We start from the raw sequence: 15,413 nt of genomic DNA on the forward strand, positions 1-15,413 counted from the left end.
TTTAATCTCAGTATAAATACAGCTGTTCTGTGAAGCCCTCAGAGGTTTGTTAGAGAACCCTAGAGAACAAACAGCATCATGAAGGCCAAGGAACACACCAGACAGGTCCGGGACACCGTTGTGCTGGGCCAGAAAACTGTTGCGCCAAGGTTGGAAGTGCACAAGTTATCTAAAATGTCTGTATGATGAAGCAATCCTGTAAATAAAGAAATCATGATGGTCAAAAATGTAAAATCAAAACAATAAAATGGACCCAAAATCTTTATAGATTATTAACTAGGAGTGCAAAACCTGTGGGAGCAGATGTGATACATTTCTCAATGCACTTACCAGACCTCGGATTGCAGAGTACTACAGGTGGGCTGTTGCCGAGGGCGGGGCTGTTGCTGAAGTATCCGCTACTACTGCTGCTGGTCATACTGCTCCGCCGGACCGCCGAAGCAACTTTCACCTCACTGTTGGGGCTCACTGCATAACAACAAACATCACAAGTCAGTTTCATCCTCTGTTCCAGCTGTTCATTTAAAAAAAAAAAAAATAAATAAAAAAAAAAATAAAAAAATAAAGTAAAAAAATAAATACTGGCAAAACATATACAGTATCTCACAAAAGTGAGTACACCCCTGACATTTTTGTAAATATTTTATTATATCTTTTCATGTGACAACACTGAAGAAATTACACTTTGCTACAATGTAAAGTAGTGAGTGTACAGCTTGTATAACAGTGTAAATTTGCTGTCCCCTCAAAATAACTCAACACACAGCCATTAATGTCTAAACTGCTGGCAACAAAAGTGAGTACACCCCTAAGGCTGGGTTCACACCGCTGCGGGGGGAGAACCGGATGTGATTCGCACAGCAAATCACATCCGATCTCCGTAGCGCTGCGAGTTCAGCCATACAGATAGTATGGCTGAACTCGCAGCGGTCCCGCAGCAAACTCGCACGGGACCCTTTTTTGGGTCCGCAACGGAATCGGATCGCATGGGGGTTCACACCATGCAAACCGATTCCTGTGCGAGTCGGCAGATCGCACTGCGATATGCCGACGGATCTGGGGGTGTCATTAACATAACATTGACACCCCCAGCCGTCCGCATAGGGCAGTGTGAACTGCCGGCGGGAGGTATGCGATGCGGGAAAACGCCGCAGATTCGCGGCGTTCCCGCATCGCAGCAATGTGAACCTAGCCTAAGTGAAGATGTCCAAATTTGACCCAATTAGCCATTTTCGCTCCCCGGTGTCAGGAGACTCGTTAATGTTACAAGGTCTCAGGTCAGTGGCGGCCCGTCCATAGGGAGCACCGCCCCCCTTCCTGTGTAGTCCCAAAAAAAATGTTTTTTAAAACTGCCCCTTTAAGAAAGTCCTTTAACATAGTGCACTGTGTAAGAGCGCCGGACACAGTGCACTATGGAAGCGCCATGTCAATGCAATCACAAGATTGCAGGCGTGGCGCTTAATTTTCAGGCTTTTATCCCGCCTTCGGGCGCTTTCTGAAGCGCCACTAGCTTCTGCCTGGCGCTCATAGTATCTAGTACTATGGCCGGGCGGTTTGATTGCCATCTGACTCAGATGTCACTTCCTGTTTTTGCTCACACCGCAGGAGAGGAGAGGAGGACACAGTCAGCAAGGTAAGTGCTGCTGTGTTGCGGGGGAAGTATCTGTAACACATTTGTTTTTTTATTTTTTATTATCAGTGCCTATGGAGTGACAGCAGCATTTTTTATCTCCAACTTTACTTCCCTAAGACCAGTCAAGATTACAGTGAGTGTATGGAACGGCCAGCAGCAGCGGATGTCATGGATCACAGTAAGTGTGTGTGTGTGTTCTACATGGAGACATGGGAGGACGCTGACTGCATGCTAAGATACCCCTCACCACTGTATAATGTCAGTGGGTGCGTTTGATGGCACAGTGGGTGTGTTTGATGGCACAGTGGGTGCCTTTGGGCACGGTGAATGCGTTTGAGCACGGTGGATGCGTTTGGTGGCACAGTGGATGCGTTTGGGCACAGTGGGTGCGTTTGATGGCACAGTGGCTGTGTTTGGGCACGGTGGATGCGTTTGATGGCACAGTGGCTGTGTTTGGGCACATTGGCTGCGTTTGGGCATGGTGGATGCGTTTGATGGCACAGTGGTTGCGTTTGATGGCACAGTGGATGCGTTTGATGGCACAGTGGGTGCGTTTGATGGCACAGTGGGTGCGTTTGGGCACGGTGGATGCGTTTGATGGCACAGTGGCTGTGTTTGAGCACAATGGATGCGTATGATGGCACAGTAGATGCGTTTGATGACACAGTGGCTGCGATTGATGGCACAGTGGCTGCGTTTGGGCACAATGGTTGCCTTTGATGGCACAGTGGATGCGTTTGATGACACAGTGGATGCGTTTGATGACACAGTGGATGCGTATGATGGCACAGTGGATGCATATGATGGCACAGTGGATGCGTTTGATGGCACAGTGGATGCGTTTGATGGCACAGTGGCTGCAATTGATGTTTTTTTTTTTCAGTTTGTTTGCGCCCCCCCAGAAATTTTGAGCACCAGCCGCCACTGTCTCAGGTGTGAATGGGGAGCAAGTGTGTTAAATTTGGTGTTATCGCTCTCACTCTCTCATACTGGTCACTGGAAGTTCAACATGGCACCTCATGGCAAAGAACTCTCCGAGGTTCTGAAAAAAATAATTGTTGCTCTACATAAAGATGGCCTAGGCTATAAGAAGATTGGCAAAACCCTGAAACTGATCTGCAACATGGTGGCCAAGACCATACAGTGGTTTAACAGGACAGATTCCACTCAGAACAGGCCTCAGCATGGTCAACCAAAGAAGTTGAGTGCATGTGCTCAGCATCATATCCAGGTGGTTATCTTTGGGAAATAGACGTATGAGTGCTGCCAGCATTGCTTCAGAGGTTGAAGGGGTGGGGGGTCAGCCGGTCAGTGCTCAGACCATACGCCACACAATGAATCAAAATTGGTCTGCCTCATTGTCGTCCCAGAAGGAAGTCTCTTCTAAAGATGATGCACAAGAAAGCCCACAAACTGTTTTATGAAGACAAGCAGTCTAAGGACATGGATTACTGGACCCATGTCCTATGGTCTGATGAGACCAAGATAAACTTATTTGGTTCAGATGGTGTCAAGATGGTGTCAAGATGGTTTCAAGATGGTGTCAAGCGTGTGTGACGGCAACCAGGTGAGGAGTACAAAGACAAGTGTATCTTGCCTACAGTCAAGCATGGTGATGGGAGTGTCATGGTCTGGAGCTACATGAATGCTGCTGGCACTGGGGAGCTACAGTTCATTGAGGGAACCATGAATGCCAACATGTACTGTGATGTACTGAAGCAGAGCATGATCCCCTCCCCTCGGAGACTGGGCCGCAGGACAGTATTCCAACATGATAATGATCCCAAACACGACCACTGCCTTGCTATAGAAGCTGAGGGTAAAGGTGATGGACTGGCCAAGCATGTCTGCGGACCTAAGTCCTATTTAGCACCTGTGGGACATCCTCAAACAGAAAGTTGGAGGAAGGCAAAGGTCTCTAACATCCACCAGCTAGGTGATGTCGTCATGAAGGAGTGGAAGAGGACTCCAGTGGCAACCTGTGAAGATCTGGTGAACTCCATGCCCAAGAAGATTGAGGCCGCGTACACACGCGGGGACTGTTCGCTCAACTTTGTCCGCTGAACAGTGTTTCGGCGGACAGTCCGCTCGTGTGTGGGCTTTCAGCGGACAGTTTCAGCGGACAGTCTGCTGAACAACGTTTTTCGGAAATTCCGAAAAACTGTCCGCTGAAACTTTGTTTCAGCGAACAGTCCCCTCGTGTGTAGGCTTGTTCGTCAAACTAAGTTCCGCGCATGCTCAGAAAGGATTTACACGCCGAAGTTTGCATTGCAGTGTATAGGACGTCGTTTTCTAGTCCCGTCGTACGTGCCGTTCACGTCATCGCGCACGGTTTCAGCGGACTGTTCGTTCGTCGTGTGTGGGCAAGTCCGTCCATGCTAATTTTGAGCGGACTGTCCGCTGAAACTGTTTGACGGACAAAGTTGAGCGAACAGTCCCCGCGTGTGTACGCGGCCTAAGGCTGTACTGGAAAAAAATGGTGGCCACACAAAATATTGACGCTTTGGGCCCAATTTCAACATTTTCACTTAGGGGTGTACTCACTTTTGTTGCCAGTGGTTTAGACATTAATGGCTGTGTGTTGAGTTATTTTGAGGGGACAGCAAATTTACACTGTTATACAAGCTGTACACTCACTACTTTACATTGTAGCAAAGTGTCATTTCTTCAGTGTTGTCACATGAAAAGATAGAATAAAATATTTACAAAAATGTGAGGGGTGTACTCACTTTTGTGAGATGCTGTATATCTATAGCTATCTGTAGCGCCGGCTCCATAAGAGCACGCGCTATGTGTTTTTGTCATTTAATATTCCTGAAACTGCAGTTTGGCTTTGGGTTAAATTACACAAAATTTTGGCCTCTGTACTAGTCTGTCTGGATTGCATGGTGTTCTGCCTGACCATAGGTGGTGCTCTCATCTCTGGTAGGAGATAGAACGCAGTCCAGTTAGGCGCATTAAGTGTTTATTCTCTCTCTGAACCAGCCCAGTGGGAGTGTCACTCTTGCTGTGCATTCTGGGAGAGGGTACTTAAGGTGCTGATGTCACGTACTTCGGGGTTCCGGTCCAGAAGAGCTTTCTGTCTGTTTGGTCCTGATCCTCCTGACCAGCCCCCAGGGCTCTCATGGCCTGGGGTGCGTATCCACCCGATTTCAAGTCTCGGGCTGGCTGGCCCAAGGTAAAGTAACTAAAAGAAGGATTCGGAGGTGGTCGGATGCCGTCTCGGGTTTGTGGAGAGGCCCAGTAACTGGGGAAGCATCTGGGGGAAGATTCTTCGGGAGAAGGCCACACAAAGGTTGGCTTCTCAGAAGGAGCCTGGAGGCTTAGTTGAAAGACCCCAAGCGTATCTGGTCTCGTATGGTATCGCCGGACCGGCTGCAAGATACTGGTACCGTACAAGGGTTCTCTAAGCTGTTACATATTTCAGTTATTCAAGTGTTCTACAACAAGTCTGTGGCAGCGATTTTACTTGATTGAGCACTCTATCAGCTGCAAGGCCTGGTGAGGGAAGGACTATCTGATAAGAGTGAGGATCCAGTTGTGAATGGCTATTCTCTGGATCTCTAAAGTGAGAGACTTTCTATTTGGCTAAATTTTCAAGAGTTCCTGGACTTTCCTACCTAAACCCTCTAATCCTACTTTGAGAGACTGTGTTTCGTTTAATCTCTTTTGCAAAAAAAATCCCTTAAGCAGATCTGGTCTCAGTCTCTGCAGTTCTTGGGCCATCTACCTCGGGAAACCCCTAGACATACACGAGGTGAAGAAGGTAACGGTAAGCCCAATTAAATGAAACGCTCCTTCGGGGGTCAGTGCTACATATCTATCTGTTTATACAGTGGTGTGAAAAAGTGTTTGCCCCCTTCCTCATTTCCTGTTCCTTTGCATGTTTGTCACACTTAAGTGTTTCGGAACATCAAACCAATTTAAACAATAGTCAAGGACAACACAAGTAAACACAAAATGCAATTTGTAAATGAAGGTGTTTATTATTAAAGGTGAAAAAAAATCCAAACCATCGTGGCCCTGTGTGAAAAAGTGATTGCCCCCTAAACCTAATAACTGGTTGGGCCACCCTTAGCAGCAACAACTGCAACCAAGCGTTTGCGATAACGTGCAATGAGGCTTTTACAGCGTCCTGGAGGAATTTTGGCCCACTCATCTTTGGAGAATTGTCCTAATTCAGTTACATTAGAGGGTTTTCGAGCATGAACGGCCTTTTTAAGGTCATACCACAACATCTCAATAGGATTCAGGTCAGGACTTTGGCTAGGCCACTCCAAAGTCTTCATTTTGTTTTTCTTCAGCCATTCGGTGGTGGACTTGCTGGTGTGTTTAGGATCATTGTCCTGCTGCAGAACCCAAGTTCGTTTCAGCTTGAGTACACGAACAGATGGTCGGACATTCTCCTTCAGGATCTCTTCGTAGACAGCAGAATTCATAGTTCCTTTTATCACGGCAAGTCTTCCAGGTCCTGAAGCAGCAAAACAGCCCCAGACCATCACACTACCACCACCATATTTTACTGTTGGTATAATGTTCTTTTTATGAAATGCAGCGTTCCTTCTACGCCAGATATACTTGGACACACACCTTCCAAAGAGTTCCACTTTTGTCTCATCGGTCCACAGAATGTTGTCCCAAAAGTCTTGGGGATCATCAAGATGTGTTGTGGAGAAATTGAGACGAGCTTTGATGTTCTTTTTGCTCAGCAGTGGTTTTCTCCTTGGAACTCTGCCATGCAGGCCATTTTTGCCCAGTCTTTTCCTGATGGTGGAGGCATGAACGCTGACCTTAACTGAGGCAAGTGAGGCCTGCAGTTCCTTGGACGTTGTTGTGGGGTCTTTTGTGACCTCTTGGATGAGTCGTCGCTGCGCTCTTGGGGTAATTTTGGGCGGCCGGCCACTCCTGGGAAGGTTCACCACTGTTCCATGTCTTCGCCATTTGTGGATAATGGCTCTCACTGTGGTTCGCTGGATTCCCAAAGCTTTGGAAATGGCTTTATAACCCTTTCCAGACTGATAGATCTCAATTACTTTCTCAATTGTTCCTGAATTTCTTTGGGTCTCGGCATGATGTGTAGCTTTTAAGGATCTTCTGGTGGACCTTACTGTGTCAAGCAGCTCCTATTTAAGTGATGCCTTGATTGTGAACAGGTGTGGCAATAATCAGGCCTGGGTGTGGCTAGAGAAATTGAACTCAGGTGTGGACAACCACAGTTATAGTATGTTTTAACAAGGGGGGCAATCACTTTTTCACACAGGGCCATGATGGTTTGGATTTTTTTTCACCTTTAATAATAAACACCTTCATTTACAAATTGCATTTTGTGTTTACTTGTGTTGTCCTTGACTATTGTTTAAATTGGTTTGATGTTCCGAAACACTTAAGTGTGACAAACATGCAAAGGAACAGGAAATGAGGAAGGGGGCAAACACTTTTTTACACCACTGTATCTATATTTATTAATTTCTTGGCCTGTTGTCACAGGGATGGGAACAGACATGAAATCAGGGCTGGACTTTGGCATTACTGCCCACCAGTCTATGAAATCAAACTTTTTTGAAATTTTTCTCCATAAACCTTAGTTTGGTTGTAAGATGCTTGTGAGTTTCCATGAACTGTATAATGGCAATCCTCCTACAACATGTCAATGGGATTTAAATCAGGGCTTTGTATAGGCCAGCAGACAACCTTTAATTTCTTCTTTTTGTGCCATTCCTTGGTGGATTTGCTAGTGTGTTTTCGACCAGTGTCATAATAAAAGATAAAATTTCCAGTTCAATAACACGAACTACATTTTTTTTGTTCTACATTAAGTGCTGTGAATTATATTAAGTTCTGGCAAGCTCACAGATGAGAAAGGGGACTGGTTTTAGCTACTTGGGCATATCTGGTTTGCTTTTTGTTCCTTTCAGGGCCACCCTCACATTTTGGGCAGATGGCCCCATATTTCCATCAAGCACACTTTGATATTATGTAGAATGGATGATATGATGCAGAATGTACAGTATATGTAGTGCTCCCAGAGCTACTGTTTTGCTAAATTTAGTTCTTGGCCTCCCTGTAATCATGGAGGCATGGTTTGATTAGTCAGGTCTGATTTGGACTCTAAAGGCATGGGCTCAATTACTTACCCCTCTCTCCCAGGGGATCCTGGGACATAGTGGGTGGGAGAATTATGACCCCAGCCCGCATATTAATATCTCCCCAGCCAATCCTTGGTTGATCAGGTAACTAGCAGGGGGCCAGGGGACGTAAAAAAAGGAATAGAGTCCAGGCGAGAGGTCGCTCGTTCCTGGGAGGGTAAGATCAGCCTCAGTGCTGTGACAGCCTTAGGAGATTCATCCTGGACTGCAGCATTTCTATGGGGTCCCAGCTACAGTTTGGCTGGATGAACCTTGGCTCCATCCTTTCTAGAGTATTCTCAGAAAGTCCACTACAGATCCAGGACACAGGCTGCTGGAGTACTGAAGTTTGCTGACCCTGTACATGGCTGCTTGAAAAATCAGGACCCAATGGGTACCAGTCCTTCTGGATCTACAGACTTTCCCTAACTCTCCTGGAAGATCTTTAGATACTATTCTTTGCATTTGGGGGTGTTTTCTCCCTGAAGGTTGTTTCAGATTAGAGTCCTCATTATCAAGTTATAGTTTTCTGGAGTATCCCTAGGCTCATGCCTACCCCATCCAAGTTCTTCCCCAAAAATAAAAAACACAAAAAAGAGCTGCACGGTTTACTGACTCGGAGTATGAAAATGCCACGTGCCTACTAGAGAAAGGAAATGGGGTCAAACAGCCAGACCAATCTGGTCTGTGCCAGACTCAATGACTGCAAGCTGCTCATGTACTCAAAGCAGCAAAGCAACCCCAAACCTTAACGTTTCTACCACCATGCTTCAGTTGCTATGAGATGCTCCTCCTGAAATCGCTTTGCATCAAGTGGCTACGGTCTACTGTCACTGTGGCCAAACAATTCTATCTTTGATTCATCAGTCCACAGCACACTGTTCCAGGAGGCCTAGTCTTAACTTTTTATTTTTTATTTACTTTTAATTTATGCAACACTTTACATATATTGTACACTGACGTCAGTCCCTGACCTCAAGGAGCTTACAATCCAAGGTCACTACCTCAAATGCATACCTACACATACTAGGGCCAATTTGGACCAGAACCATTTAACCTCTGCATTAAAGCAGAACTAAACTCTTCCAGTCAACATTCATTCTTTTTAATCCTTATGCAGGAAAATTATTGTAGGAAATAGATAGGAAGGTTATTAGATTTACCAGTTTAGATTTTTTTTTTTTTTTTTTACATTTCTTTAGTTGCTTCCTGGTTTCTGGCCTAGGCCAACATGATGTCATACATCCCGGAGACTACATAAGCAGTTTTTCTGCTTTAACCACTTCCGGACCGCCGCACACCGATATACATCCTAACTTTGAATAGGGATATCTTTGTTGTGGCAGCAGCTAGCTGCCATAATCCTGATATCCTCTTCTTCGGCCCGGTTTCCGATAATAGTGGTCTCCGCCGCTTACAGGAGCCATCTGTAGCGGCAGAGGAGATTGGATACTTGTCCTTACTGGGTATGGAGACGACCCTCACCCATCTCCATACCATTCCAGGGCGGAAGTGACATCAAAACGTCACGTCTGCCCATAGCTCTTATAAGGCCATTTTTTTTCATTATTGCATTTTAGTGTAAATATGAGATCTAAAGTCTTTTTGGCCCCAAATCTATATTTAAGAGGTCCTGTCATGCTTTTTTTCTATTACAAGGGATGTGTAAAAATAAAAAATAAATAAGAAAAAATTTAAACACGCCACATCCTGCCGATCTCGTGTGCAGAAGCGAACATATATGTGAGTACCGCTCACATATGAAAACGGTGTTCAAACCACACATGTGAGGTATCGCCACGATCAGTAGAGCAAGAGCAACAATTCTAGCCCTAGAGCTCCTTTGTAACGCAAAACATACAACCGGTAGAATTTTTTAAATGTCGCCTATGGAGATTTTTAAGGATAAAAGTTTGTCGCCATTCCATGAGCGGCCACAATTTGGAAGCATGACATGTTGGGTATCAATTTACTCAACGTAACATTATCTTTCACAATATAAAATAAAATTGGGCTAACTTTGCTTTTGTCTTATTTTTTAATTAAAAAAAGTGTAAGACCGCTGCGCAAATACGGTGTGACAGAAAGTATCACAACGGCCGCCATTTTATTCTCTAGGGTGTTAGGAAAAAACGTATAATGTTTGGGAGTTCTAAGTAATTTTTTTAGCAAGAAAACTGTTTTTAAACAACAAATCTCAGAAAGAGGCTGGGTCCTTAAAGTGGTTGTAAACCCTTACAAACCACTTTGACCTAAAGGTAAACCTAGATTAAGGCTTACCTGTAGGTCCAAGAAATATCTCCTAAACCTATACGGTTTAGGAGATATTTACAAAAAGACAGGCATCGCTGTCTACGGTGCATGTGCCGTAGACAGCGGCACGCAGGTGCACTGAGCAGGCCGCAGATCACTGCGATATGCCGCTCGTGTTGGCTCCCGTGCGCATGCGCGGGAGTGATGTCATCGCAGCTCCGGTGAATCACAGCGCCGGAGCAGAGAAACCCGGTCACTCCGGGATTCATGGCAGCAGCGAAGATGAAGACGGAGGGGCTTCATTCTCAGGTAAGTAATTCATAATGAGCTAGTATGCTATGCATACTAGCTCATTATGCCTTTGCCTTGCAGGTTGCATTTTTTTTTTATTGCCTTTACTTCCTCTTTAAGTGGCACACCCTCCTGTCTGCATATCCGAGCTAAGAGCAGATGGATCGCAGGAAGTAAATACTACTGGAAACATCTGCCCTTACTTAAGGTGGCCATGGCTAGAAATGAGAAGGATGGTTTTTCAAAGTGATTACTCACTAAAAATAAAGCATTGTGGCATGGATGGATGGGTGAGTTTGCATGGAAGAATAAAAATGAATTAAATATTGTTTTCAGTTTGTCATGCTCAGATATGGCTTATTTCTGCTTTAAGACCCCTTTCACAATGAGCTGTCAGCGGTAAAGTGTCGCTATTTTTAGCGCCGCTTTACTGTCGTTTTATGCGGCGCTTTTCTCCAATGACGGGACTCCCTCAATGGGTGTACCAGTGTGATTTGTCCCTCTGTAGTTGCTTAGTCAGTAACATTCAAGATTAGCCCCTTCACACCGACATAACGCATATATGCGCCCCTCACTGAAGTAGTCTTTTTTCTGTGGGGCCGCATATATGCGTATCTGCCTTCGTTATGGGAGTGCAACGCATGGCACGCTCCCAGCACACAGACCAAGGTCTCACTGAGAGCCTCAGGACCTGTACTAACGATCTCCATGTTTCAGGTCACCTGAGCGCTGTGGTAGCCTTGGATTGGCTACCACAGTGATCAGTCACTGTGAAGCCCGCCCCTGTGTTTTTTCTTTCTGTGAATGGAGAGGAAAGATACAATGTATCTCTCTTTCCTTGCAGAAAGAAAAAAAAACAAAGAGTTTGCAAAAAAAAAAAAATTACCTAGATCAAGGTTTGATCTAGGTCAGTGCCAGGGTTAGTGTTTGGGTCAGGTAAGGGTTAAAGGTCAAGCTCAGTATATTTTGGGCAGGATTATTTTTTTTTAACCACTTGAGGACCGCCGTGGTTTTCGGCCACCCCCTCTGGATCGCTCCTGGCCAATGAGAAGCTTCCTCCCCTGTGTATTGTTTACACAGGAAGGAGGAAGTGATGTCATTCTCCTCGGGGCGGTCTTTTTGACCGGACTACGAGGAGAACAGTAAAAGTAAGTGTGCACCAACACTACACTGACATGTAGGTACACACAGGCACACAAACCCCCCCCGATCGCCCCCCGATATCCCCCCCCCGCCCCCCCTCCCCCCCCAGTCACAGTGTCACTGATTGCATTGATCATTTCTTTACTGATCAATGCATTCAGTGTCAGTTGTGACAGTAAAAACTGTCAGGACAGTTAGTGTTAGGTCCAGGGTAGCCCCCTATCACCCCCCAATAAAGATTTAACCCCCTGATTGCCCCTAGAGTTAACCCTTTCATCCCCTTTTGCCAGTGTCACTAAGCGATCATTTTTCTGATCGCTGCATGTGTCGCTAGTGTCGCTAGGTAGCTAGTTATTTTTTTAGGTTCACCGCCAGGTTTTTATAGCGCTAGGTACCCCGATATACTACCCAATAATGTTTTTAACCCCCTGATTGCCGCTAGTTAACCCTTTCACCCCCTTTTGCCAGTGTCACTAAGCAATCGTTTTTCTGATCGCTGCATTAGTGTCGCTACAGTCGCTAGGTAGCTAGTTATTTTTTTAGGTTCACCGCCAGGTTTTTATAGCGCTAGGTACCCCGATATACTACCCAATAATGTTTTTAACCCCCTGATTGCCGCTAGTTAACCCTTTCACCCCCTTTTGCCAGTGTCACTAAGCGATCATTTTTCTGATCGCTGCATGTGTCGCTAGGTAGCTAGTTATTTTTTTAGGTTCACCGCCAGGTTTTTATAGCGCTAGGTACCCCGATATACTACCCAATAATGGTTTTAACCCCCTGATTGCTGCTAGTTAACCCTTTCACCCCCTTTCACCAGCGATCACAGTATAAGTGTCACTGGTGACGCTGGTTAGCCAGTTAGTTATTTAGGTTCCCGGTCAGGTTTTTATATAGCGCCAGGGACCCCCATATACTACCTAATAAAAATTTGAACCCCCTGATTGCCCCTAGTTAACCCTTTCACCACTGATCACCGTATAAGTGTTACGGGTGACTCTGGTTAGTTTGTTTTTTATAGCATTTTATATTCAAATCCGGAAGGCAGTGCTTGGTTTTCGGGGTCCCGTACGTGGCTAGGCTCCCAAAAAGTCCCCCACATGTGGTATCCCCGTACTCGGGAGAAGCAGCAGAATTTATTTTGGGGTGTAATTTGACTTCTGCACATAGCATGTGTGAGCAATATATCATTTAGTGACAACTTTGTGCAAAAAAAAAAAAAAGTTTGTAATATTCCCGCAACTTTTGGCAAAATATAAAATATTCCATGGACTCAACATGCCTCTCAGTAAATAGCTTGGGGTGTCTACTTTCCAAAATGGGGTCATTTGGGGGGGTTTTGTGCTATTTTGGCATTTTATGGCCTTCGAAACTGTGATAGGTAGTGAGGAGTTAAATCAAAAATTTGCACCCTTAGAAATCCTGAAGGTGGTGATTGGTTTTCGGGGTGCCGTGCGCGACTAGACTCCCAAAAAGTCCCACACATGTGGTATCCCCGTACTCGGGAGAAGCAGCAGAATGTATTTTGGGGTGTCATTTCACATATGCCCATAGCATGTGTGAGCAATATATCATTTAGTGACAACTTTTTGTAAAAAAAAATTTTTTTTTTTTTTTTTGTCATTATTCAATCCCTTAGGACAAAAAAAATAAATATTCAATGGGCTCAACATACCCATCAGCAATTTCCTTGGGGTGTCTACTTTCCAAAATGGGGTCATTTGGGAGGGATTTGTACTGCCCTGCCATTTTAGCACCTCAAGAAATGAGATCGGCAGTCATAAATTAAAAGCTGTGTAAATTCCAGAAAATGTACTCTAGTTTGTAGACGCTATAACTTTTGCGCAAACCAAAAAATATACGCTTATTGACATTTTTTTTACTAAAGACATGTGGCTAAATAAATTTTGCCCTCAATGTATGACTAAAATTTAGTTTATTCGATTTTTCTTATAACAAAAAGAAGAAAATATCTTTTTTTTTCAAAATTTTCGCTCTTTTTCCATTTATATCGCAAAAAAAAAAAATCGCAGAGGCAATCAAATACCATCAAAAGAAAGCTCTATTTGTGGGAAGAAAAGGACGCAAATTTCGTTTGGGTGCAATATTGCATGACCGCGCAATTACCAGTTAAAGCAGCGCAGTGCGAAATTGCAAAAAGACCTCTGGTCCTTAAGGTGTTTATTGGTCCGGAGCTGAAGTGGTTAATTAGTACCAGTATGTGTCACTGTGCTTTAGGTAGGACAAAAAAAAAAATATATATACACATTTGGTATCGCTGCAATCGTCAGGAGCAGGAAAATTTATTTTGGGTTGTTCTTTGATGGTAGAATATAGTAGTAACAAGAAATATACAGCTAAATTAAAAAAATAAAAATAAACTGATTTTACTATTTTGGGACAGTTTTCCTTTGATAATAAAAAATAAATAAATCAGAAGATATCCATAGCTATTTACTATCAAATGAAAGCCCAGTTTGTCCTGAAAAAAAAAAAAAACAAGGTGTAATCCACCTAGATGCACAAAGTAGTTGTGATGATATGTGCGGTTTTACTAATACATGTGCAAATAGCAAAATAGCGTTTTGCCGGAAAAAAAATTAATAAAAGTCAGCAACTACAAAAAGTGTAGCTGCTGACTTTTAATATTCAGACACTCGCCTGTCCCACGGTCCAGCAATGTGAGATTACGAAGCCCCGCTCCTCTCCCCCTTCCTTTCCACGGCGCCGGCATTCTTACTGTGGGCACCTGGCTGTGGCGCTGTAAATGGCCGAGTAACCTTCAGGGACCTGTGACGTGTCCCAGAAGATTGCAAGGGGGTGGTTGAACTTCCTTCCAGTGCCATGGAGCCAGAGAAGGAAGTGGGAGCTGGGTGCCTGTAAAAACAGGGTATCAGCTCCCCCCCCCAATAAAATCAGGGGGGTCACCGTCACTTAAAGCGGAAGTTTCATTTTTGGGTGGAACTCCGCTTTAAGATTTGTTTTACCCTTAGCTGTGAAGGGATTTTAAAAAAACTTTCTGGACGTTAAGAAGCAACACCCATTAGGAAATGGAATTTCAATTAGGCATGTTCCAGGAACACCTCTTTACCAAGAGGAGGGACTGGGGAGGACCAAAAAAAAAAAAAGAAATTACTGAGAGGTTAGGCTGTACTCCCTTGTATGTTTCCAATTGGATTTTCATCATGGAAGCCTTGTAGGCACACAGATTTAAGTGGCTACATAAAAAATAAAAAAAATTGCTCTGCTGGTATTAACATTTTTAAACATCTGCTTGTATTCCTGGTTTTAACCTTGCTTAGAACATGGTTATACCATCAACGAGAGAACCATTTCTACTTATGTTGAAAAAATGTATATAGAGAAAAGTTGCTTCTCACCCTCAGCCAGCTATAGGCATAGAGTATGCCTGTTGTGTTATGAATCCAGCCCTTGACCCCTGGCTTTGCTTTTATCTGGACTTTATTACTTTAACAAAAAGTTGGTTTTCCATTGCTGACTACTTAGCAGTGGCTAGAAAAGTTAAAAATCAAACGTTCTACAGTCAGTGACTCAGTCTGCCGCATAGAACACTATCTTGTCTCACATACGTCAGATTTGCTTTAATTGTCTTACTTAACATGAGCTTTGCGAGCTTAAAAGGCTTTAAGAACAAAAGCGCCATTATGTCCCGCGCCATACAGCAAGCCGCATCCCGATATCCTTGGCGTTTTTATTTGTATCGCTCCCCGTCATTATGTGCAGAGGGTAGAACCTGTTCCATCGTTTATTCCATCATTACCTCCCTTTCTATGTAGACCCAGCCATTTCGGGAAGACCAAATACGTAGGTTGGGTTGGATCTTGACCAATATTATTCTTTGCTTTGTGCATTAGAGGGTGACAGCAAATAGGAAAGGCTGCAGAGCGTTTACTGTAGGTTAACCACTTGCTTACTAGGCACTTAAACCCCACTCCTGCTCATACCCATTT

At 44.4% G+C, this 15,413-nt stretch overlaps 1 protein-coding gene across 1 annotated transcript in view; it reads right to left on the reverse strand.

The window, feature by feature from the left end:
• Positions 1–15,413, reverse strand: part of DEPTOR (DEP domain containing MTOR interacting protein) — a 194,163-nt gene that overhangs the window by 29,264 nt on the left and 149,486 nt on the right. The window contains exon 7 of the mRNA XM_077493284.1: positions 331–468. Coding sequence (XP_077349410.1) covers positions 331–468 — 138 coding nt within the window. The remainder of the gene's footprint in view (positions 1–330; positions 469–15,413) is intronic.

This window comes from Lithobates pipiens, unplaced genomic scaffold (assembly GCF_037356315.1).
Source record: "Lithobates pipiens isolate NorthernLeopardFrog02 unplaced genomic scaffold, aLitPip1_a1.2 Scaffold_19, whole genome shotgun sequence".
Taxonomy (NCBI): Eukaryota; Metazoa; Chordata; class Amphibia; order Anura; family Ranidae; genus Lithobates; species Lithobates pipiens.